This window comes from Phytophthora ramorum (assembly GCF_020800215.1).
Source record: "Phytophthora ramorum isolate Pr-102 chromosome Unknown Phyram_PR-102_s0021, whole genome shotgun sequence".
NCBI lineage: Eukaryota > Oomycota > Peronosporomycetes > Peronosporales > Peronosporaceae > Phytophthora > Phytophthora ramorum.
In genome coordinates, this window is record NW_027150667.1 from 649,850 (window position 1) to 674,047 (window position 24,198).

The window sequence follows — 24,198 nt, forward strand, 5'->3', positions numbered from 1 at the left end:
GACTGACGTTTTGCGTAGCTCCTCAGTTTGGTCACTAACGCGGGGTCGTGGAAGTAGAAATGGCTACACGTTTTGCCTATTTGAAGTTGACCTTTGAATAGCTGACGACGGACAAACGTCGTTGTCAGAGCAGAAAACGTCAAGAGGCTGGACGTAACATGCGAAAGGCTTCAGTTTCCGCCTCGTCGTCGCAGTACGTGGACTTGTCGCCTTGGAGCTACGTACTGTGGTGGTTCATTCTGTTCTCGGTGCATTCTGTGGCTTGCGCATACAATGCCGCATACGCGATGTTCTACTACGAGCTGCACAATACTTACCTGTACGCCTGCCTCGAGTATTCTGGAATTGGCATGCTGGCGGAGGATCACCGTGTCATCGCAAATGTGAATACTGTTCTGGCAGCAATGCACGGCGCGTGCATGCTATCCATGGTCAGTGCTTCAGTTTGGAGACGTGAGCTCGCGTACTCGCCCCTCCCTCAATCCGGCAATTCAAGTACCAAAACGGGCAGAAGGAAGTCGCCGAACAAAGCAGTAGCAAACGACAGAGTAGCTTCTCGACTGTTTTCGGCAAGAGTTCGCACCACGCAACTATATTCTCGGGTCTGGGGGCGAGAAGGAGTGCTTGGTGTAAATGGCAACAAGTTTCATGCGATTTTAGTTGCTCGTGAGCTATTGGAGACGGCGCTTCAGACAGTACAGGCCTACCGCATGAGCTGGTATCTGCCACGGATGCTGCTCAACCGCTTCTACCTGTCATTGTTGGTGCTAAATTGTTGGTCGTCTGTAGTCATCTACACGCTGCTATTTCGACGGAATGAGGCTCGCAGAAGATTCGCGTGCCTTTTGTGTGACTGTATTCTGGACCTTATATCCTGCGTTGGCGTGCCGGTTATTATTTTTCTCAGCTACATCGCCGATTATAATCCTGGGCTCACCGGCTTTGACATGGAAAAATGGTACGACGACGTGTGGTCTGCTCACGCGCTCAATGAATTTCAGCTGGTTGTGGTGGTATCGTGGTCCGATTTGGCGAGTCGATCCATCTTTTCTTTTGGACTAGTACTCACAACTACAAATTTGAAGGAGCTATTACGCAGAGCTCCCTCTAAACGGCGCATTATCGCTACTGCCGATAGCACCAGAATACCAGACACGAAGCCGAATCTCAAAAACGTTGGGCCGTCGTTATTAGAAACGTTGGTGGCACATGAGCCTTCAAGGCTTATCAAGTTTGGTGGGAGTTATGGCGAAACAGGACTTCGCATGCAGAGCAGTCGCTTCATGCTGCAAGTGATCCACATCCTATTTGGCCTTTGGGGAGTGGCAGTGCTTGCCTTACATATCCAAGCATCAGTGCAGCCTAGCGACTCTCAATGTGTGTTACAGGTTCGTCCGTGGGCAGTATCACATCCATCTTGCTACCTGGCTGTTCTTGACTGCTATCGTCTTGGAATTGAAGGCAGAAGTGACGAAGTCGAGGCAATGTGGAGTGAGTTTGACAGATCCAGCGTTGTCACGCTGGTCATGCGTCATTGCCCATATCTTGAGGTTCCTGATATGCTTGGAGATTTCCACAAAACGACTGGCATCAAGGTGTACAACTCAACCATTACAAGTTGGGGCGATTCTGCTTCCATCACAAACACAAATCACCCGGAGCTAATTTGGCTGTATTTAGTCCGCGTCAACTTGTCGGACGGTGCTCTTCCGGCAGGCGTGCAGTCCTCAGATTTCCCCGCAAAACTGTACGACATTGAGTTCTGTTATACAAACCTGAACGAGCTGCCTGACGATCTCGACACCAAGTGGATGATTGGAACATCAATTTACATTGAATTCAGTCGACTCACAACTATACCGCTTGTACTCGCACGGTTGAACCCGTACTACCTCGCACTGACGGGAAACCCTATCGTCGAGATCCCGCCCGAGATGTTTGATTCTCCTGACTTGTTTCACTTAGGTCTGGGCAACACAAGCATTACCACGTTGCCTCAAAATGTCACTCCGATGTTGTCATTTATCCATTTCACCAACACGAACATCTCGTTCTTCTGGTCATGGATTGATTCGCTCGTTGAGAGAAGCTTGAATTTGGAGGCTCCGCTGAAGATGGGAGGCTCTGCCTACTGTGCCGATCGCGAAAAAATCATAAACGGCGAAACCGAATCATTTACCGTGCTGCCAACAGATAATTACTCGCCGATGCTAATGGATGCGTCGGAAGCAAACCGAGATGTGATACTACAATCAGTGGACTGCAATATGATGTACTCAAGAGCTTTCTACCCGATTGTGTTTGAAGATACTCACAGTGCTTTAGTCGTCCAATGAAATAGAAACCCGAAAATTGGGTATACACAAAAAATGTCATTCGAAGACGGCGGACGGATGAAGAGCTGACGGCGATTGAAGAGCAGCAGGCTGCAGAAATGAAAACATGGGAAGTTACAGTAGCAGCTTTCCAAGTGGGACGAGCAAATTGCTGCGTTTGGTACAAAGAGGCGAAGCAACTGCTAGCCTGTAGCAGCTCGTCTGGAGGTTCTTTTATCGGAGAAGAACGCAGTGATATACATATAAGATGCAACCGAAACTTGCCACCAAAATTACGAACCAACTCGGGAGAATTGTGCAGCTTTCGAGCTCGGATCCCAAGAGCTCTTTCGGACCCAGTGTTGCAGTCTACCTGGCTTGATCTCCAGAATTTCGACAAAACCGAATGCTGCGAGTACTTGTTACTCTAAATGCAGCTGTGGGTGACATTGACTCAGCAGCAAAGCAAACAAGACTCGTTGGAGGTCTTGTTACAGAGGAAATGGTGAGTACTGAGACGAACGAATCCCCTTTGCGATCCGAAGAGACTTTGGGGATTTTTGCCGAGGTTGGGGAAGTGCTGGATGATTGAATCAGAAGTACGACATCTCTGACCGTGCGGGAAAACAAGAAAATGATAAGTATGTTTCATGAAGTCAAGACGTTCGACGTGACGGTTCCTGCTTGTGAGCCGCCGTTCCTGTTTCACCAAGTTAAATTCTAGCAACGAATTTGTCTCGCGTTATTGGCGCTAAGTTATTGTTTATTGATCGTAGAAACGCAAGGTTGCAAGTACAATTTGAGCAGATCCCAGCAAAAATATGAAAAGGAAAAAGATATATGCAGAAGCGAAAGTTCGCGGACTAGCCCTGACTTATCAACACGGTTTTTGCGTTGCTACATGTAACTTCGATTAGTCTCTTTCACAAGGTCTACTCGCGAATGCACTATATGTACGGTAGGTGGTTATGAACTCTTCTCATTTCTTAAATTCCATCATACCTCCACATAGTAAGGTCTTCGTCTCGACTTGTTCGTTGCATTCGAGCATGTCGACACCAATCATTGAATCGATAGTCCCACGTCGCAACTTCGAAGGTACAGCCTGTAACGTGCCCGGAGTAGTTTGTGACCAGCCACTGAACAAGCTCCCAGCTTGGTCGTTGAAAGCTGGTGTTGGTGTCAAATTCTGGGATTTCCACAAATCTCGAGTGCAAATACATGACCACGTCAAATCGAGCCCGTAGGATGGCCTCCTTCATTGCAAGACGTGCATCGACTTCCCTTTGATTTTCGAATAGCCACGCTACTGACTGGAGATTGCCAGTAGCAGCCACTTTCGATAAAATATTTGGTGCGCAGCCTTTGTCATGGTGTTCATGAAGCCACTTTACCACATCAAGATGACCCTTAAGTGCAGCGGAAGTCATAGCTTCTATCGTGCAACCTTCACTACGGTTTGAATGGAGCCACTGGACCGCATCCAAATGACCATTGCTAGCAGCCCAATCCATTGCCGAAGTTGTACAGCCTTCCGCTCGGTGGCCATGGAGCCACTTGATGACTTCTAGGTGGCCACCACTAGCAGCTGTATCCATTGCAGACGTTGTGCAGCCCTCCCTCCGATGTATATGCAACCACTGCACTACTTCCAGATGACCCTCTCGCGCAGCCCCATCCATTGCATTGGTTGTACAACCTTCTCTTCGATGCTCAGCCAGCCACTGAACAACCGCCAGGAATCCGTTCGTCGCCGCCAGGTCCATCGCGAGGCTAGTACACCCTTCTGTCCGATTGAGGTGCAACCACTGGGCGACGTCTAGGTGGCCATGGGCAGCGGCCCAAGACAGAGCCTTACTGCTGCATCCTTCGTCCCGGTTAGCATGAAGCCATTGAACCACTTCAAGGAAGCCGTTCTTAGCAGCACTGTCCATAGTCCAGACGTCACCCCGTTCGCAACCCATATCGTGAAGCCATTGCACCATGTGTAGATGTCCGTTTTCCGCTGCTCGCCTCATTGCCCCAGCGGTTAGCGGCACTTCGATCCCTTTATGAAGCCATTTCACAACTTCCAAGTGCCCATTTGATGCTCCAGCCACAAGCGTAGAAGGCCGTAGATCTCCCAAAGCTCGCGAGTGGGTATACTTCAAAAACGACAGCGCGCCATTTGCAGCCGCTGCGTCACATTTGACTCGACGTACCGCCAGATCACAATTCACAAGAATCCATCTTGCCGTTTCCCATTGTCCTTCCTTTTGAGCATGAACCAGTGCGTCTTCCGCAGGAGCATGGCACTCATTACACAGCCACCGAACGGCTGCCAAATCCCCCGCCTTCACAGCAGATCGCATCACCAGCTTTAAACACTCTGGGCGAGGAGGTGAATGGGTCCGAAGCCAGTCGACCACATCTTCACGACCATAATCCAGAGCTCCACACATCTCGATGCAGTTCCAGTGGATTCTTTCCCGATGAAACTTGTGCAACCACTTGAGAATCTCCACATGTCCATTGACAGCAGCAGCGTACACTGCAGCACTCAACCGCTCGTTGGGCAAATAACTCTCCATCAACCATTGAAGTGCCGACAAATCTCCGCGAAGTGCAACAAACCACGAGGTGGCATTGAGCATCCAGCGACTGAAAAAAGGGTCCAAACTATCAGCAGGGACACGAGCAGCGATGTACTGCAGAAGACGCAAACTCCCCGTCCGCTTGTAGCTGCGAGCGAGGGTCCATTTTGAAGAGAAATTGTCCAGAAATGAGTCAAATAATTGTGCGATGTGAGGAAGTTGTTCATCGGGCAAACAGAAGCGAGTTACGACGCGTGCAGCGGTGAGCACGGGAGAGTCCTCGATGCTGGCGGAGCCTAACTTGTCTGACATGGCGAAGCTGATTATGGTCACATTTCAGCCAATCCGAAAGGGAGGTGACCAAATTGAAATGCGAACACCTTTTGATAAAGTTATCTCTACTTGGCTTAAAAACACGATGAACTGAGTTCGTGCTCCACGAACTACATCTTTTTACGCACACTTTGCTTTCTACTGTAGATGCAAAACGTTGTCGATATACGAAGTACATCGGATCCTGATGGTACTTTGGGTTCCACGCGTATGAGATCACGACGTCACGTGTCGATAGTGCAACACGAGCGGCTCCTTCTGGTTCTGATGCTGCCAGATCGTCCGCTGAATGAAATGTACCGAGAGCTCTGGACCCACGGTGGTGCCCATGCACGCCATCTCCATTTGCACCTCGCCAGGAAGTTTAAGGCGTTTGCGGACTAGCTTGCGAAGCTCAAACATCTTTCGTGTGCAGCAAGCACAAAAATAACAAAGATCAAAGTCAACCACGAGACTAGCAGCATAACGAGCAGACTACGCAACGCACCTTCAAATTACCATTCACCTGCATAAAGGGGAATTTAAGCGTTGGCAGTGCCTTTGCATTACTGTGGACGTCACAAAATAGAGCAATCAGCACTCACCCACATATGAAAAGGCACCAGAGAAAATACGTACGTTTGCTGCGGGTAGACCTCGATTGTAAACTGTCTGTTGCACGAAACCATGAGTCCGTTATCGGTAGATTGGAGTCTGTGCGAATTTTTCGTAGGAGTAGTGTTCATTGATCGTCCACGGTTTGCTGGAGCCTCTGGCGCAGATGATCCGTTGACTCCATCCGTTGACGTTCCTTCGGTTTTCTTTCGATCCGAAATGTCCTCCTTGAGCTTGAAGTTGTTCTTGGTGTAGAACTCCTTCTCCAAAATCGCTTCCTGCTCCTTGAACTCTGGAAAAATGCGGTCCACCACTTCCTGTAGTTTTTGGTCCGTTCTGTATACCACAACACGAGAAAATTAGTACATACGACTACTTCCTCTGAGCAAGTCAAGGCACACATTAGTGTAGCGATCGGTCGTGGACTCAGCATCTTGTTGCACTTGGGGCAGATGCGACTGGCCTTCACCAGAAAGTGTCGATAGATACAGCTCTTGCAGACTGCCAAGCACACAGACAAAATCACTTTTGGGCCCATTTCTTGTGTATCGTAGAGGCTCTAATTAGTGCGTTGCATACACGAATGCAGGCAGTCCGGGATGGTGTGCGCGTCTCGCAGGAGTCCGTGGCACAGCGCGCAGCCCAAATGCTCCGTCAGCTCTGCCAGTGTCAGCGTCACCTGCAGGACATCGTATACACAGTGGTCGTCAATAATTGTTGCCATTCATAGAGCGCAAGCGTCGTACCGTGCGCGCATCCAGTGCCATCGCTGCTCTCGCGCCAAATTGTTATCTGAGACCGACTCGACTCCTGTCAATCAAAATTGGTCCGATGGACTAAATAATAGTTCAATTTGACCAAAATAGATCACAATTCCTTGCAGCAGGAGACAAGCAAGAGGATGATCAAGGGGTTGTTCTACAGCGAGTTCGACAACGTGGCGGGGCCTGTGATCCTCTTCCAAGCGCCGGAGAAGTGTGTCCTGCTTCCCTAGACTTTCGTAATTATTACACAGAGGCGCTGACTCTTGCAGTGTGCTGAGCAACGAGGTTTTCGACAGCATCTCCGGCTACATCATCATCGACAAGGCGCTGTGTGGGAAGATCATCACGGGTGCGCAGAAGAAATAGTATTTATGACAACTATTGTATAAATTCTAAATATTGTGGCAGTTCGAGCGCAGCAGATGAAGATCGTGGGGTATCCGGTCTGCATCGAGGACGACAAGTACCACCGCAATGCGCTGCTGTTCAATATCGGTATATTACGTGTGGTGCAATTTATATTGCAAGGGGGCTAATGGCTATTGCGTGTGTGTAGGTTTTGTGTTTGATGAACACGTGGAGACGGCTCCGTACCGACCGATTCTGCGCAAGGTGAAGCTTCTGGTTGAGTTTAGTTAACTGGGAGCAGATTTGATGACCGCGTTGTGGAATGATTTTATATTGTAGTTGGGTGCTTTGGTGGAGGGAATGGAGAAGGAGAGCGGCTTCTTGTACAATTCGGACAAAAAGGAGCTGCTGGGGACAATTCTGCCTCAGATTTTGAGAGACTTGACGCTGCATGGCGAATGCACCATCCCAGTGGACACGGCCAACATTATCAATCTGAAGCTCTTCCCGACTCTGCAGGACCCCGCACCGGTATTTGAGTATCAAGTGCCCGTGGCAATTCGTGATCTGCGTGCGCTCCTTGAGAACAGTGGTGCGTTATTTGATTTTTATCGCTAGTTTTACCGTCCTGCAGAAACTCGTTGTTTATTTGTTTTCGTTTGTTTTCGTGTACGACTTACGAACAACAGCAGAATGGGACTTGGCGCTGCAGCAAATCGTGCCGTTTATTGATGGCGTACGATATTTGAAGCGCATTAGTCTGGAGGCAGACGTGGAGATTACGATCGTGAAGAAGTGCGTTCGGCAGCTTCTGTACTATGGCTGCGTGACGCTGATCGACATCTTCCTTCATTCAAACATCTACGCCAACACTCCGAAAATCGCAGCGCTCGCAAACGACCCTAAGCTGCAAGCTGAGTGTGCAGTGTACATCGCCAAGTCAGGCCACGCGCCACCGTCGTTCGCTCGGATTTTCGCGCTCTACTGCTCTGTCCAGCCTAGCTTGCGCATGAGCGACTTCTGCGTGGTGTACTCCGAGTCTCTCGCGCTTATTGACGTGCGGCGCTTCATTACATTTGGACTTATCCATGGGTTCCTGAGACGCGTGCAGCGCTACCCAATCTGCATCGACCGCAGTTTGTCTGTGTCCAGCTCGCAACAGCAGCAACAAGCTCAACAAGCACCGCAGCAAAACCAGCAGCAACAAGGTGGTCAGCAAAAGGGTAGACCGTTTGCGTTGTCTTCCAATTCTCCTTCTCTGTCCGGAATGAATCCCATCGGTGCTGGACCTTCATCAACTCAAGGCGGCGGGGCTGGTGGAGCACCTGCTAACGGGAACAGCTCGGGTGCGGGGCCCAACGGAGCTGGGTCCAACGTGGCGTCCATTTCATCTTCTAAACGCGGGTTCGCCACCAAGGCTAATCAACTGGAGAAGGACGTGCTCCGCATGATGGACGGTAGCCACCACACGGATGAAATCTGCAGCAAGTTCCTGCTGCGCTACACCGACGTGGAGACCACAATTCAAACGAACCCAAACTGCTTTGCAGTGCACAAGTAATGATCAGTACCAGCTCTGTAAACTCAGGAGCAGCAACATGAAAGAAAATCGACATCATATTTAATTCCCCCCCTCTCCTCCGCACATGACAGACACACGAACAGATAAGACCTGGCGTACTAAGTAGTTTACTCCATCCAGAAGCCCGATATCTCCATGTTCATGACGAGAGTGAGGTAGTTTACCATCTCTTCCTTCGTGTGGTAGAGCGGCAGGTCGATACGGTTGAAGCACGTGTGGCCCTTTGGCATGAGGCCCGTGGGCGGGGCCCCACGCTGCACGAACTGGATGGTAAAACGACGGACACGTCCATCACTGCTCATAAGTGCCTTGAAACCCTGAACAGGGACGCGAGACGTGCCGGTCGCGAACTGCAGCAAACGGGCGCGCTCCTCACTGGTGAACTCTGCCATGGACTCCCAGAACCATTTCAGCACTCGGTGCTCGACAGGAGTCGGCTTTTCCAGCTTTATCCAGCGGACCTCACTGTGCGTGTGCCAGTCGTTCACGTCTAGCTCTGGCACACCAGAGAGCAACAGATCGAACTCCTGATAGTCGAACACCGTGATCAGGAACTGTGGCATGACATCGTAGAAGCCCATCAGCAGCGCACCAAGCTGTTCCGAGATACTCTCAAACATGTAGTGTTTCAGTAGCAGCTCCAGGTACTCCTTTTTGTTGTCGTCCGTGACATCGCGATTAGCACCACCTGGAACCAGCTCCATCGTGTGTGACTTGCCCTCCGAAGTGATCACCTGCACCGTGAAATCGATAGCCAACAACTCAGCGTGATCGTTCTGTTTCATCCACATCGCATTCTTGTACAGGTCTTCGTCGAGGAACTCCAAGTCCGAGAACGAAATGGGCACGCCAAGAATGTGCTTAATGAGCGGAAGCGCCAGCGACATCTTCATGTTGTAACCCTCAATCAGCGCCTTGGCCAGCAAACGGCCTATAAATTCGTAGTACTCCAGGTGGTTCGGCACCTTTGAGGCCGACGCTGGGTTGATCCAGTAGCCCATGTTTTCTCCCTTCGTGGCGATGAAGAGACCGAAGTCATCGTTAAAGAGCGAGTCACTCAGAATTTCATACCACTCACGAATCAAGCCACCAGCATCAAGTCCAGGCTCGTTCTCGAAGTAGATGCGGAGACGCTCCCAGAAACGACTGGGCGGACACTTGAGCATCTGCTCGAGCGAGTCGCTCACCACGTGCTCCCGTCTTACGACGAACTGGATGTGACCCTCCTCATAGCTACGCCAGCGCTTCTGCACCTGCTCAAGGAACCAGCGGTTCTTGTCGTGGAAAGTCAATGAAGCAATTTCTTCCAGGTCGTCCTCACACTCCATGCGCCGACTACTGTCCGTGTAGGCAATCACGGTACCAGCCGGCGTCCACTCGTAGCCGCCTTCACCGTCCTCATGTCGGACGTAACCAGTAGATACTGCTGAGATAGCTGTGTCGTTGAAGTCGTTAAAGCGTCGATCGTCATCACCATCTGGCTCACTAATGGCAGGAACTGGGCCTCCGCCCATCGTGCCTTCCCTGTCTTCACTAATCTGGTTCAGTCCGCGTGAGCTGGCAAGGCCACGCGTACTGGCAAACGGGTTCGCGGTACTGCCCGAGAACGGGTTCCTGCTGCTTCCGTTCGGGTTAAACGGCGCCACTCCGCTATTCGCCGGGTTGAACGGGTTCTGCTGCGAATAAAACGCCATCGTCGGGCGTTCCTCCGCCTCCTCTAGCCGCTGCAGCGCCGTCGCACGCAGCGGTTGGAAAGACGGACGTCCCAGATCGTTGTTCGCCGACAGGAAGGAGCTGTCTGGGTGTCGTCCCTCGTCCTCAGGGACGCCGAAATCCCGCAGCGCCAGAGCAATGTGTTCGTTGTCCTCCCTCAATGAAGAGAACGACGAGACGCGGCTGGTGTTGGACGAACGGGGGAACGCGTCACCCCCCAAGATGGCAGTACCATTAGGTGGCGTGCTCAGTCCGCTGTACATGGTCTCGCTCCTGCCTTCCTTGTTGATAGCCTCACTATCGTCTTGGTGCTGTGCGTCGATGCGTACCCAGCGCATGACCCCGTCCTTGCCACGCTTCCTCTTCCAGAGATGGCGACGCACCGCGGCCTTCTGTCTGGACGTGAGGTCCATCTGCTTGAGCCGTCGCACGTGGAAGCTGCGCACGCGCGACTGCTGGTTGAGCATACTCTGGCTGAAGTCCTGCTTGTGCAGCCCCGAGGCGCGCGCCAGGTGGGACGGCGTCGAGGCCGTGACGATGCGCGGCGTGCCACACATGACGCAGCTCGTCTTGTCCGGGTGGTTGTCGTGGAAGCAGATGGAGCACGGCCACTCCTCCTCGCCGCGCTGCAGGAAGCTGTCCACGAGGTGGTGGCGCATCATGTTGTTATTCTGGTTGTCCCGCGCCAGGAAGCGCTCGATCTTGCGCGCGTAGCTCCAGTAGTACCAGATGGATCCGCACAGCACCAGCAGTGCCAGCACTAGGAACACGTACACTAGCGCCGCCATGCCCGGGCTCAGCTCCTGCCCGAAGATGGCCGTCATCCCCAAGGCGCCTAGTGTGAAATAGGCTCAATTGCAGAATGGCCTGACTTTCTACGAAGGTGAAGCCGTGCTGAACTCGCGGGCAGTTGAGCGGGAAGGGGTTTTGACCAATGGGTGTTGTAGCAGATGTTTTGTAGCCAATGACAGAGCGGGAAGACGCCCTTTTTGGCCACCCATGAGCTGGAGTGAACAGGTAGCCGGAGGGGTAGGCTGTGGCTCCTGTTCGGAGCGGACACAATGCCTCAAGCGGGGGATGCCCGGACAAGCATGTGTACCGTGCAGTAAGGGGCACGTACCAAGCAGCCTGGTGCCGGTCGTTTCGGGTCAAGTCCAAAGTTATCTGAACTGCGGCCGCTCAAATGAGCCTTGTCGGAACGCCAAAGCATGCCGCGAGGCCCGTCGATTAGGATTTCGCCGATTTGCGCCCAGCCAAACGTTTTATGCTCTAGCCGCCGTGTGCAACGAGTCGCTGGGCAAATATTGAAGCGTGCAACCTCCAGCGCACGTGACTCTAAGAGATTTTTTCATAAAGGTCATGCCCCTCAACTGCACTGAAATCTGCAGAGGCTACCACAGCAACAAATGCTGCCGCTGGAGCGGAGATGGCAGGTAGAAGAAGGCTTCAACGAGAAGCGAGCTTGATAATGCACGGATTGTGTGTCGTCACGCCTCTTCTGAAAAACGTGTCAAAGTCGAGCTGGCGTCGTGCCGACGAGGTATCAGGTTGCTTCGACTTCGAACTGCGCGAGGTTAGATGGACAGCTTGAGCAGCCTGTTCAATAACCAGTGTTCACGAGAATGTTTCCCTTGTGAAGAGAAGACGGTGGAGGCCTGCTGCCAAGCTGTAGTGCCGATGCTCGTCTTCAATTTGACCTTGTTTGTGTGCATACAGAAATGGGCGTCGCATTCGCGTCGTTCCAATCGCTTGCCCCCTGCGAAGTTGCTGCTGAGCGCGACTTCGGGAGTACATGTAGTTAGCCTTATAAACCGCAGCAAATCCAAATCCAATTGCTTGCACCACACCGGTTTACACCAATGCATGTGCACCACACACAGCCCATCGAAGCACCACCACAAAAAGCGCATCCTATGACGCTGGTGCGACGACTGCAGGCGCGCGCGCAGCGCTGGCATCTGCTGGGGCGCTACTACATCAACAAGTGGCATTACGACGGCTCCAAATGGGCGGATCGTGTCTGGTACGGCCAGGGAAGCACGGGGAACGGGCCACAGGTGGCCTCCGTGGCCTTTATGATCACGCGCAACATGCGCCAGCAGCTCCTGGACGCAGGCTTCCCACCCTCCGCCATCTCAAAGCTGCCGCCGGCGGCAGCGCAGAAAGTCATCGCGGATAAGGTCTCCTATGCGCAGTTTGAGGAGCTGCAGAAGCAGCAACAGGTGGAGCAGGCGGCGCAGCAAGCGAAGGCGACGTTGGAGCAGGAGCAGGAGCAGCAGAGCGCATTGGTGGCTGCGGATGTGGTAGAGCAGGGGGAAGAACAGCAGAGGGGGCGTGCAAATTTAGCGGCGCTGGTTGTACAACAAGAGACACCTGAAGAGGGAGTGGAAGTGGAGGTGAAGAAGCAGAGTTGATGATGAATGAACGAGAGCTGAAACGACACATCCGCCCGCAATTTACAGGCGGGTTTGCACTACCTTAACGCAGAGGTGGAGCGGCATTTGCTGCCCCAGTTATTATCAGCAGCGCTCGAGAATTTGGATGTTCTTCCTACAGCAGCAGCGCGGGCACGGCAGCGCTCGCAACCTCTAGTTTTAGGTTATCTGAAGTGACCTGGCTTCATCGACTTGTCTGCATGTAGCCAGCCACGCCCTGCATTTGTCTCTCCGCTCTCTATTGTAACGCTCTCCTGCTTCACCACTTGATGGCCTTCTTGGTCTTGCTCAGCACCTCGTCAAAGGGAATGAGGGCCACGACCAGGGCCAGCTGGACGCCCCACCACAGCGCGCAGAAAATTGCCCCGTAGACGACTCTGGCGCCTGTGCGCTCGGTCAAGTAGATCCAGAGCGCTGAGCTCACCACGTAGAGCAGCGTGAGCAGCCAGTAGCCGCGATAGAAGTCCCGGCGCATGGCCCCATAGCTTGAGGCTTTGTGCCACTTGGAGCGGTTCATGGACGCCAGTATGCCGTGCTCCAGCGCCTGCGCCGTCATGGCGGATACCAGCACAACTGCCGTCAGCGTCATGAGGGATGCAGCCAGCGGCGCGAGGTGCAGCGCTAACGCCGCGAGTCGCAGCGAGAGCCACGAGACCAACTGCACCGCTGACCACAACAGCGCCATTTTCACCTTGCGATTCAAATTTGGGAAGTGCGATTTGGGAAATGTGCATACCTTTTTATCAGTCACAAAAATGCGCAAACAAATGTCTGATTACATTTATATTTAAAAAAGTAAATTCGACGCCTCGGCGCATTAAACATGTAAATGCAAATTTGGCAAAGTGCATGTACTAACATTTTGTTTTTTCTTGTGTGCTGCTAAGCTACCACAGATCGGAGAGTCTCCAGTCTACATGTCTTCGGCGGAGACGACCAAGAGCTACATAAACCGTTTGTAGAATGGGAGACGCGATGGCGTACAGTAAGAGCTCGGTGCGGCCTCACAAATATGTTGACGATTTTCTGAGATATTGGACACTAATCAGCTAAAAAGTACGAAACGCGATTAGGCACACCATTAAAAAGAGCGGCTTCTTGCGGCCCTTGTGCAGTTCACATGTTAATGTGCTCGAAGCGGCAGCAAAATCTACATTTTCAAGGCGTCAAAATGGCGATACCTTTTGTGATGCTTTCAATTTTTGTGACAAGTATATTATCCGCAAGCTCTTGCTAAAAAAAAGCAATCAAAAGCGAGTATGTTTTGCTCATGGGTTCCGGGATAAGGAAGGCGTTGCCGACCAGAACCCCCAGCCTTATTTTTGCTTTTGCAGCCACGAGCACAGTTGGGGGGCACCCCATCGAAGATCGCTCCGCGGGATATGACAGCGGCGCCACCCACTCCTTCCTTCGGATACTTTACTTTGCCGGCGTTGTGCATCTCCTTCGACGCCTCATCCGTCCGTTTCTCGGGTTGCGCTTCCCAAAGGAAGGATAGGATCGCCCGGCGCAACTTGCAAGAAGCACCTGGCTTCGGGGCTGGAGATACGACCACCATCAGGCACAGCGCGTGATAGCCTTGCAGCCGGCAGCAGCAGACTGTGGTGCTATTATATCCTGCTGCCGGCCGGTGTTTGCCTGCCTGCCACAGGCAACGCTGCAAATGATGAGTTTTAGTGCGACACGGGTTAGGTGGCGAGTGTTTCGGCCTAAAAGTTGCTTTTTGTTTTGCTCATTTCAGCTTGCTTTTTTTAGTTGCCTAGCTTGACCTATGATGCGTGGCTGAGGATCGCTCAACACCGTGGCTGCCAGGCCTCTGTAGGCTACGTGTGTATTTCTCAACGCGCGCCAGCACCGAGAAGAAAAATGATGAAGGCTCCATCGTCGCTTTATATTCCCCTTTCTTCTACACCGTACTTCCGCACTTGACTTTCCGGTGAAGACCACGAATTGCTGCTGCTGGATTTTTGAGATCCACGACGGCAAGGACCAGCAGCGGCAATCGCTTTCGTACGTTGAAGAGGGCGCGGTGTGGCGGGCGCGTGGTGGGCGAATCGTAATCATCGTAGAGCAGATAGCAAATCTACTGCCACCTCAAACGTCCGTAACGTAGTAGCCGAGCTCGCCCGTGATATCTTGGGGATCACACCCGCAAGAACTCGCACGTGATCAGCAGCTGCGACATATTGCTCATGACAAGGGCAAACAAGTGCACCGAGACGAACTCGTCCGTGGTCATCGAGGGCCGCAGCACCATATCGAGCTCCTCAACAGAAGTGAGGCTGCTCGTGGTTCCTACGGACGAAGACGAGCGCGAGGACCCACACGTCTGGAAAATGGCTCCTACTGCACGCGCCAAACACTTGAGCTTGTCGAGCGGTAGCGCGTACTCGTTTACGCGGCGCAGCTCGCGACGTGCATCCTCCCAATCGCTTCCCGATCCAGCCACAACATGCGGAGGCACCCCGAAAAAGGACTGAGGCTTGGTCTGAAGTGCCTTGATCTTTCCCTTCAACGCGAGTTCATCGTCCCAGTCCCGTGATCGTGTGCAACGCCTCATGGACATGGACTTCTAGCGGCACAAGCACGCGCTTCTGCACAAAGCCGCATACTGCATGCTTCACCTCGTCCAGGAAATCGTCGTAGTCCGGCTCTGAGCGCTCCGTGCGGGCTGCTGCAAGCTGCGCCAGCAAAACCACCGCACTGGCGAGACGTTTCGTGCAGGGCGCGTGTCCTGCCCAACGGGTGCCGGTAGACGAGACCGGCCTGCTCGATCGGCACCGCAATGCCACACCTTGGCTGCAGGCTCTCCCCCCGCTCGTGCATGCTGTAGTAATGGGCGACCGTCCGGCGATTCCAGCCCGGGTGTTCCTCGCAGACGGCCTTGATGTCCTTCTTGCCAGGCCGGAGTACCCGCTGCTCTGCTGCACTGCTCTCACCATCGCCTGGCGCTACAGATGAACATTACCGCGGCTATCAACTTTCCAGTTGTTTTGCACGGCAACAGACCACATGTGTTCGTCAAACTCAACGGCGTGTGCTCCAACAATAGGACCACGCAATACAATAGTATGTTCCCAATTCAACGTCATTCCCCCCACACTCCAATTGCAGCTTCCCATCGTCAACACGGCTCCATCGATAATCGCTACCTTCCAGTGCATGAGTCTGGGGCCTGCGTGAAATACGTTGACCCCGTTTTCAACCAGTTTTTTTATCATAGCTGCACTTTTCTCGGTGACTTGTGCCCGATCAACGAGAACACGAACCGTGACACGCTGGGAGGCCCGGATGATAGCGTCGGTCAGTTCCGGATGCGTCAAAATAAACATAGCAATATCTACTGAGGTCTCTGCGCCGTCGAGCAAATCAATGAGCTTCTGAGGTGCAGCTTCGTCGCGAGAAAACCAGACATGTAGTCTACAACTGCAGGTTGTAGTCTACCCAATATGTCCTGCTCCATGCGGCCAAATACTCGACGGTCGACCCCCATTATCCTTGCGATGTCCTTGAGCGATAGGGTTTCCGTGACGCTAAGACCTCGTTTTGGGTCCCATGGTCTGCTGGTCCGTGACAAAGTTCCCAGTCCGTGACAAAGTTCCCAGTCCGTGACGAACAGGAGGGGCGGCAAGTGGACATGTAAATCCAGCACACATTTTCACCAGAACCACAACGTTACCGAAAACTGCCGTATAGACCCATTTGTAGGGTAATCCTCAGTATCTTGCTGTGCCCTGGCATGCACCAGTGCAACATGGTATGCATTGGTGGAGTCCATACAGAGTGAGGGTGTAGTAAACAGCTGTCTGCTTTTTAATAGTTATATATATGACTATTCAGAGTCAAAACCAAGGATTACGCTTTGTAAGTGGCCACCTCCGGGTGTAAACATGTCCAAGCACTGGCAGGAAAAATCCACCGACGGTGACAGAGTCTGTGACTGTCATTTTGCGGGGAGACATGAGCAGCCTCGCATTTTTAGATTTGAAGAGGATGAAATCGACCTCGACGGAGGAAGAAGCGAGTGGACCTGACTCCGCAGTATTCGCTGGTACTATGCTAGAATGTCGGCCGAATGAAAGCGATTCAGCGCTGCTCTCTCAGAGAAAGTCACGACCATGCCTAAAGCCCACGCACTCACTTGAGATTCCCGATGTGGCTGACGAGGGAGGAATTGACTCGATGGGCCTCACAATGCCCATGAATGACATTGTCTTCGACGCTGCTACCACCTCGGAACTGTTTGGAGACTGCAGCGACTTTGCTCTACATGAAGAAAGTTGCTGGGAGCGGTTGCTAGAAGCCGAAAGTACTGAAACCAGCGAATTAGGTGAGATCGTCACGGTGTCACTGCGTCCAAGCCTCTCGGATTCGCTTTCGAATTGCGAGGAAACCCCAAGCCGACCCGCGACTGTTTTACCACGTCCCCAAGGACGCAAGCGCCGCATTTCACGAAAAGAGCAGATGCACGACCTCCGCAATACTGTGTCAGAGCTATCAACGAAGCTGGAAGGTCTGCGGACAGAGTCTCGGATGTGTTCGCCCATGACATCTCCTGTATCTTGCGCCGCAAGTCAGCATGTGACCTCGATTCTTGAGCAGCCTCGATCACTGTGGGAACAAGTAGCTGCTCGCCAGCTCATACTGCGTTGTACAGCAGAAGAAGAGAACGCCAAATTGCAGGAATTATTGGCATCGCAGAGACGCACGGCCCGCAACATCAGACGCTTGCTCCGACGGCGAGCCGATGACGAGGTAAACGTTGTTGCGCTGGTTTTCGTTAGTTTTGATGGCTAACAGATTCATTTGCTGAAACTCGTTATTTTGCGTCTGTAGCTGTTAGAAGTGATACACAACTCGAAGCGCTTGAAGTGTGACAACAACGAGCAGGTTTTCCATGAGCTCCTACACGGAATTGATACGATTTACGTGGATTTTGGCAAGCTGTATGAAGCAAAAGGGATGCCAGCAGTTCCTTGCCCTGGGCGGAAGCGCCGAACGGACCCCAATGCCGCCGACGGTGATGTCTTCGTTGAGTTTATCGACAAGAACCAAGTTCCCTTCGACTTTCAAAGAAGTGAGCGCGCAGTGTGGAAATTTCTGCAGGGCCCGCGGATTCACGACGGAGGTCGTGTCTGTAAAAAGGTAGTAGATGTAGCTTCAGAGGCTGCTGTTTTTGCCCTTCACTCACACTGTTGTTTGTTTGCTTTGTGGAATCAGGAATTTCAGCAAACTACCGAAACAAGCAAGAGCTGTGTGGGCTTTACCTGCGCTGAAAGGGGATTAGCGGCCTCGTACGTCCTGGAGCAGCGGGTTGCACGAAAATACGTCGAAGGAGACCGCACAGTGTTCATCAGCCGAACAATTGCAGATCCTACCACGAGGGAGCCATGGCCTTCGAACATGAAGTTTAGCGAGACGATGAGTATCGTCGTCAAAGTTGGCAGTCGTTTGGCGTCAGGGCAGGAGACGACCATCATCGAGAGTTATCTCTCCGTGGCGAGATATGTTGAAGGGGGTCCAGCCGTCGCATATCAACATTGGCCAGCTTACGTCGATTTGGCCGCGAATGGCTGGGATCGCAAGGTGACATTCAACAGCCAGGAGATTGAGAACTTGCTGTTCGAGGAGTCGATCGCAGCAGATATGTGATGTATCTACGTCCTTCAAAGCGGTGCATATACAGCATGACCAAGTGAATTGAGAGTGGTGACTTTGATAATGCTTCACTTTGTTGTTTTGTGTGGGCTCCAAACCTTCAGTGTGGAACTTTCACATATCCTTGCATAATGAAGATAGCTCTCCATTTTGCAGCAACGAGTTCCAAATACGAAGAGGCTCGGGATAGTTCCCCATTCTGCGCAAATGCGCCACTACAGCCCGACAATTTCCCCGTTGTTGGCCCAGTGCTTGGCGGAGATGTCCTCGAGGTAAATGTTCACGCGCGACGGCGGCACCCGGAGCTGCTCCGCCACAGTCACCGTCAGCGCTGCCACCGTCCTCGGATTGCGCTCGTCATCGAGACTGCCAATGCTGCGGACGTGAACAAGAGCCGTGGGCTGTGTCCGCGTCGGCAAGACACGAAACAAACAGAACTTGTTAGGCAAACAACCAATCTAGAGAAGCGATGCAAGGCAGACTCACCGCTTGGCTCTCTTGAAACGACATCAGCAGATCCAGTTGCAGCTGCACGACCACGTGAGGTGCAGGGTGGCCCAGCGCGACCGACACGGTCTTGGTGATGGCCGCGATGGCGGCGCTCGCATCCATGTCGGCTCCGGACACGTTGCTTGAGATGTTCACGTTCGGCATGGCGGAGTTGGTTGTGGAGCTCGATAGATTGAAAAGTGAGCGCCCACTGCGTTGGAGACCAACGATGCGTTAACCCAGGTTCATACACCGGTCTCGTTGAGAATGTTGAATCGGCCTGTGGATTTTCTCGGGAAAGAAGACGAGAATGAGGTTTTAAGACTAAGCCGAAATGAACCACCCACCTAGCCCGACGATATGTATTCACTCGCATGCACCACGAGTGCCTCGAATACCACGGCAACGATATGCATCGGCCAGACCACATTCAAGGTGGCGCCGACGGCTTGGCCAGTTCTACAACCAAGACATCAAGAACTTGCTGTTTGCCGAACATTTGAATGCAAAATTGCAATCAATACCGTGTCATTGGCTTTTGCTTCTTCTCCAGACTCGATACTGGCGCATTATTCACGTCTACATAGTACATGTAGTTTGTGTTCGCATGCACTTTGAAGTACTTCTTACCATCACAGCTATGTCTGGAGTACTGGTGCGTGTCCACATGCCGCGCACAATGAGTCTGTCGGTTTGTTTAGTAGCGTACAACGTGGACATCCCCACGACTGGTATCGATGAAACTTGAGCTGCACTGGATTTGGCGACATCAGCAGCATCTCGAGTACATGCACAAGTTCTTCCCGTTCGAGCACGTGGCCATTGATACCCACGAGGATATCTCCCTTGCAGATTGCTCCACTGGCTTCAGCTGGCAACTTCGCGCCAGCACCGTTCATATCAAAACCCGACACACTGAATGCCTTCTTCGCATCCGTCTCCAAACTATCATTACTTGCAGCTTCCTCCAACAGCAAACCGATACCTCCGTCTGATGCGTTAAGGCGCACGTCAAATACCTTGAGTGGAGCTTGGGGGGTTGCAGCTTCTCCTTCGTTGGGCTTTGCTACTACCGAGCCATTGGGCATTGTGTTGATCTCGATACTCTTTCCCTCTTCAGCTGTAGACTCACTCACTGTTTCGTCTTCAAAAATCTTGTCAGGGTTCACATCCATTTGCTTCTCTGCAGGGCGATGAACAGAGTAGTCACGTAGACGAACCGAGCGCCTCATCGATTGGGACATCGCCATTCGAAGCACAGTTCGACCATCGACTGGAGCAGACGCCGGAGGTTTATCCTTGGACAAAATCCCATTCAGCCTTGACAATGTATCCTGGGCATTTTGGTGCGCCATGTGCAGATGAATGTCCTCATCACGCCAGCCTTCTCTGGCTTGTGATCCATTCTTTGCCGGCATTGATTTCGGCGCACGAGGAGGCAAGGAAATTGGGCTTGTTGGCAACATTTTGGGACCAGTCGGTACCAACGGAGGAAGCGGGTTTTCTTGAGTAATGCGGACGCTTCGCTCCATTTTCGCCAGCAGCTCGTCTTCAACGCCACCACCAAGGTCCACCTCGTGCGGTGCCCCCTTGCCATTCGTTCCCATGATTTCAACAGGTTTCTTTTCGACTGCTTCATCCTTTTTGTCACTATCGGCTGTTTCTTCCCACCACTTGTGGATCTCCGTGGCAATATTCTCAAGGTTTTCATGTTCGATCCCGTTGCGCTCGTAGAATAGTAATGTCGGCTGGTAACCCCCACGCTCGATGCGAAGTCGGACATCTGCCCACGTACCCACGAGTTTTACACGCGTATCGTCAAAGAGAAACCACCTTTCACGCTCCACTCCGTCCTCCAGACTCCGACTAGCAAAAAATCCCACATAATGGCGTCCGTAGTAGCACACGAGACCACGGAACGAGTACAGCGACGAAACGTCCGCCGAGTTATCCAGTCTGAAGATGCGGCCAAGATCCAACGCTTGCTGCGACTCTTTCTCCACTTTACACTGCGAGGACAGCAGCTCCATCCAGTCCTTGATATCCGTCTTGTTGACATGGCTACTAGACCAAATGATGCTGATGGAGAACACCATGGGCAGTGTGAGTATCCACCTGCAGAGCGCTCGTTGGCCTCCCTTCTCGCAGGCGTCGCAGGTGCCCGCCACGTCCTGTGACTGGGCTTCAAGTCTCAGCACGTCCTCGAGCGTCACGTTCTTTTTCACTCCTTCCTGTGCTCCTGCTCGTGCATTGTTGAGCAGTTCTTGGGCGTACACCCGATAGAGAAAGTCCGTGTTCATCACTGGTTCGGCTGTATGACCGCAGGACGCACAGACCTTGAGTTCCATGAGGTTCATCTGGAAGAGGCGGTGGGCCACGCACTGCGGCTCGCAGATGATAGCGGACGCGTCCTGCCGCAGGGACTCGGACATGTCTTCCACCTTGTTGAGTCCACCAATACCAGTGGCGCCCCCGCGTCGCAGTTGCAGCATCCGGTTGAACGTGTCGTAGTGCAACGCGTCCAGAATGGCCTCTAGCGTCTCCGTGGCGTCGTTCATGGCGCCCAGAGCGAACGTGGCACCCAGCGCGAGCCGGACGCGGTCCACGTCCAGCACCGGCTGCTCTGCGAACTGATACAGGACGAATATCTGCTCCAGCTCGCACAGAAGGCACGGAGTGATGGTCTTTTGCGCACCTGAGGGCTGGCCTCGGTGGTGCACTGCGTGGTCGCCCATGGACAGGAGCACGCGGCAGCTGCGCACATGCCACAGGCTCTGGATGATGACGTTGAGGAAGCAGTTGTTGGCGCCCAGGTCGTTGCGCAGGCCCTTGCGCGCGCTCAAAGGCCGCGGAGGCGTCGAGGAAGCGCGAGACAGCATTGGCGACTGAAAAGTGGAGCGGACTCACTAGGGTTAAGTATGGAGCCGGATTCTTCCTTCAAGGTCAGGGGTCCCGTATAAAAATGTCTAGAGTCCCGTAAACAGAAAGGCGCTTGATGTGTAAGTTAGAGAGTGCTCTTTTGGCTGGGTAGATGCTGCTGCTGTGCGCAAGCCCACTTTGATCCACTTTGATCATACGCGTGGAACGTGAAGCCTCAGATGCATTAAAGGCCCGCGCACTCACCTTTCAATCTACTGACCCCTCCACAACCAACGCAACATCTCAAGCAACGTGTCCAGAGCCGACATGGATGCGAGCGCCGCCACCGCGGCCATCACCACCCTGCACCTCACGTGGTCGTGCAGCTGCAACTGGATCTGTTGATGTCGTTCCAAGAGAGCCAAGCTGCGAGTCTGCCAAGCATCGCTTCTCTAAATTGGTTGTTTGCCTAACAAGTTCTGTTTGTTTTGTGTCTTGCACAGCCCACTGACGTTAGTCTCGCGCTGGCGGAGATTAGTGGCTGAGCAGCTCGGGTGCCGCCGTCCGGTGTGAACATTTACCTCGAGGGTATCTCCGTCAAGACTGAATGAGCCAGGCTACAACCAACGGGGAATATATGGACCAGTCTTCATCCCAATGGATGCCAGATGTGAAGTGTCCGTTGGCGGTTTGAGGTTGAAGCGAGCGAGCCGACGAAACGGTGAGAGCAGAGATCTACGAGCGCTCGTCAGCAAAGAGCCTTGCGTCTTGCAGCATTGCTCTCGGGGTTGATGCAGGCGATGCAGGACGAGTTCGGCACGGCTGGCGCTGTGCGCCGCACGCTGGCAACTTCAACGAGCCTGGCGCGACGTCTCGTTGTCGCCTGTCATACTGACGCCAAGATGTTTTCCGGCCCGATGTTATATACATTACCGTTTTATATATACATTACCGTTTTATATTTACATTACCACGTCCGGATTGGCTGGAAATGTTTCTAGGGAAAAGGCACCGGAAACATCTTGGCCCCAGTATGGAGTCGCCTGCCCGCAGCCAATCGTCCTTAAAAAAAACATCCGGCATTGAAACCGTCAAATGTACCGCGGGAAAGACGCTTGCCACACTTGCTCCTGCCCAGCACAGCACAAGCGCGGAGACAACGACTGAGGCCGCGAATCGCCCCACCACCATAGCTCCGTAGCTCCTCAATCCACTCCAAGCACCATGGCGGCGGTGCTGCCCGCAGCTTCACTCCACGTCCAGACGGCCGATCCGATTCCAGCCGCCAAAAAGCGCCCGCTGTCGCCCACACGCCTGCTGGACGAGGTGCCCGAAGTCTCGGCCGACGACCTCAAGACCCCCACCGCTCGCCCGCCAACCAGCAGCTCCGTGAGCCCCAAGAGCGTAGCCATCTCGGCCATTAACCCGCACGACCTCAAGCTGCTCAAGGTTATTGGCCGCGGCACCTTCGCACGCCAAGTGGCGCTGGCCAGACACTGCGAGACCCAGAGCATGTACGTCGTCAAGACGCTGGACAAGAGCAAGCTGCTGCAGCGCAAGCAGGTCGTGCACACTCTCACGGAGAAGAGGGTATTGGAGAGGCTGGACGGCCACCCCTTCATTGTCAAGCTCTACTCGGCCTTTCAGACGGACCGCGACCTCAACTTCGTGCTCGAGTACTGCCAAGGAGGCGAGCTTTTCTTCCACCTGCAGCAGCAGTTCTCCCAGAAGTTCGAAGAGAATGCCGCGCGGTTCTACGCTGCCGAGGTGCTCGCGGCTCTCAGTGAGCTGCACACCAATGGGGTCGTGTACCGGGACCTCAAACCCGAAAACGTTCTGCTGGACGCTCAAGGACACGTCAAGCTAGCCGACTTTGGCTTCGCCAAGCAGGACATGAGTCCCAGTCAGCGCACCTACTCGTTCTGCGGCTCGCCGGAGTACCTGTCGCCTGAGATGGTCAAGAAGGACGGCCACGGCATCGAGACGGACATGTGGTCCTTTGGGTGCTTCATCTACGAGCTCCTGACAGGTTCGCCTCCCTTTCAAAGCGACGACATGCACCGTCTCTTCCGGATGATCCAGCAAGGGCGTGTTTGGTACCCACCGTACCTTTCAGGCCACGCTATGTCGTTACTGAAGGGCCTGCTCTGCGTGAACCCCGTCAGCCGTCTCACGGCCGCGCAGGCCATGGACCACCCGTTTTTCAAGCTGTCGCTGAACTGGGATGAGTTGTTCCAGCGCCAGGTGACGCCGCCCATCGTGCCCGTGTGCCATGGGCGCGATAGCACCGACAATTTCGACGACGACTTCACGAACGCGCCGGTGGTCTCCCTCAAGTTGCAATCGGGCGACTTCGTCAAGCGCGTGCGACTCGACGACTGCTCTGGACCAGTCACTGATTCGGCGCGAGCCGACGAGTTTCAGGACTTCTAAGCACCGGCATGTTCAGCTGCTCAAGGCGTTGCATCGGATACGATCGATCGTCAAGCTGGTGCTCGATTTCCGTGTTCATAGGTTGTTTCGATAGTCTCGATA

The 24,198-nt window shown here is 53.2% G+C and overlaps 10 protein-coding genes across 10 annotated transcripts; 4 read left to right on the forward strand and 6 right to left on the reverse strand.

Annotated features, from left to right (window-relative positions):
* Window positions 1–5,437: 5,437 nt before the first annotated feature.
* On the reverse strand, window positions 5,438–6,582 carry KRP23_14538 (Polycomb group RING finger protein 3; the record flags this gene model as incomplete). The annotated part of the gene is made up of 6 exons (XM_067885371.1): window positions 5,438–5,623; window positions 5,709–5,769; window positions 5,840–6,151; window positions 6,217–6,316; window positions 6,395–6,494; window positions 6,562–6,582. The coding sequence occupies 6 exons, from the start codon at window positions 6,580–6,582 to the stop codon at window positions 5,438–5,440; spliced, it is 780 nt and encodes a 259-aa protein (XP_067737553.1).
* Window positions 6,583–6,716: 134 nt separating this feature from the next.
* On the forward strand, window positions 6,717–8,488 carry KRP23_14539 (GATOR complex protein NPRL2; the record flags this gene model as incomplete). The annotated part of the gene is made up of 6 exons (XM_067885372.1): window positions 6,717–6,790; window positions 6,849–6,928; window positions 6,988–7,074; window positions 7,136–7,191; window positions 7,267–7,519; window positions 7,617–8,488. 6 exons carry the CDS (start codon window positions 6,717–6,719, stop codon window positions 8,486–8,488), a joined length of 1,422 nt encoding a protein of 473 aa, XP_067737554.1.
* A 128-nt stretch (window positions 8,489–8,616) lies between these two features.
* KRP23_14540 (E3 ubiquitin-protein ligase SMURF2) lies at window positions 8,617–11,046 on the reverse strand (the record flags this gene model as incomplete). Its single annotated transcript, XM_067885373.1, has 1 exon — window positions 8,617–11,046. The coding sequence occupies one exon, from the start codon at window positions 11,044–11,046 to the stop codon at window positions 8,617–8,619; it is 2,430 nt and encodes an 809-aa protein (XP_067737555.1).
* Window positions 11,047–12,135: 1,089 nt separating this feature from the next.
* On the forward strand, window positions 12,136–12,636 carry KRP23_14541 (uncharacterized protein; the record flags this gene model as incomplete). Its single annotated transcript, XM_067885374.1, has 1 exon — window positions 12,136–12,636. One exon carries the CDS (start codon window positions 12,136–12,138, stop codon window positions 12,634–12,636), a length of 501 nt encoding a protein of 166 aa, XP_067737556.1.
* Window positions 12,637–12,916: 280 nt separating this feature from the next.
* KRP23_14542 (uncharacterized protein) lies at window positions 12,917–13,342 on the reverse strand (the record flags this gene model as incomplete). Its single annotated transcript, XM_067885375.1, has 1 exon — window positions 12,917–13,342. The coding sequence occupies one exon, from the start codon at window positions 13,340–13,342 to the stop codon at window positions 12,917–12,919; it is 426 nt and encodes a 141-aa protein (XP_067737557.1).
* A 1,458-nt stretch (window positions 13,343–14,800) lies between these two features.
* Window positions 14,801–15,223, reverse strand: KRP23_14543 (uncharacterized protein; the record flags this gene model as incomplete). Its single annotated transcript, XM_067885378.1, has 1 exon — window positions 14,801–15,223. One exon carries the CDS (start codon window positions 15,221–15,223, stop codon window positions 14,801–14,803), a length of 423 nt encoding a protein of 140 aa, XP_067737558.1.
* A 1,427-nt stretch (window positions 15,224–16,650) lies between these two features.
* On the forward strand, window positions 16,651–18,309 carry KRP23_14544 (uncharacterized protein; the record flags this gene model as incomplete). The annotated part of the gene is made up of 3 exons (XM_067885379.1): window positions 16,651–17,412; window positions 17,494–17,802; window positions 17,878–18,309. 3 exons carry the CDS (start codon window positions 16,651–16,653, stop codon window positions 18,307–18,309), a joined length of 1,503 nt encoding a protein of 500 aa, XP_067737559.1.
* Window positions 18,310–18,530: 221 nt separating this feature from the next.
* On the reverse strand, window positions 18,531–18,969 carry KRP23_14545 (Macrophage migration inhibitory factor; the record flags this gene model as incomplete). Its single annotated transcript, XM_067885380.1, has 2 exons — window positions 18,531–18,716; window positions 18,802–18,969. 2 exons carry the CDS (start codon window positions 18,967–18,969, stop codon window positions 18,531–18,533), a joined length of 354 nt encoding a protein of 117 aa, XP_067737560.1.
* Window positions 18,970–19,442: 473 nt separating this feature from the next.
* Window positions 19,443–21,683, reverse strand: KRP23_14546 (Inactive ubiquitin carboxyl-terminal hydrolase 54; the record flags this gene model as incomplete). The annotated part of the gene is made up of 1 exon (XM_067885381.1): window positions 19,443–21,683. The coding sequence occupies one exon, from the start codon at window positions 21,681–21,683 to the stop codon at window positions 19,443–19,445; it is 2,241 nt and encodes a 746-aa protein (XP_067737561.1).
* Window positions 21,684–22,887: 1,204 nt separating this feature from the next.
* Window positions 22,888–24,096, forward strand: KRP23_14547 (Protein kinase C iota type; the record flags this gene model as incomplete). Its single annotated transcript, XM_067885382.1, has 2 exons — window positions 22,888–23,177; window positions 23,829–24,096. The coding sequence occupies 2 exons, from the start codon at window positions 22,888–22,890 to the stop codon at window positions 24,094–24,096; spliced, it is 558 nt and encodes a 185-aa protein (XP_067737562.1).
* Window positions 24,097–24,198: the final 102 nt, after the last annotated feature.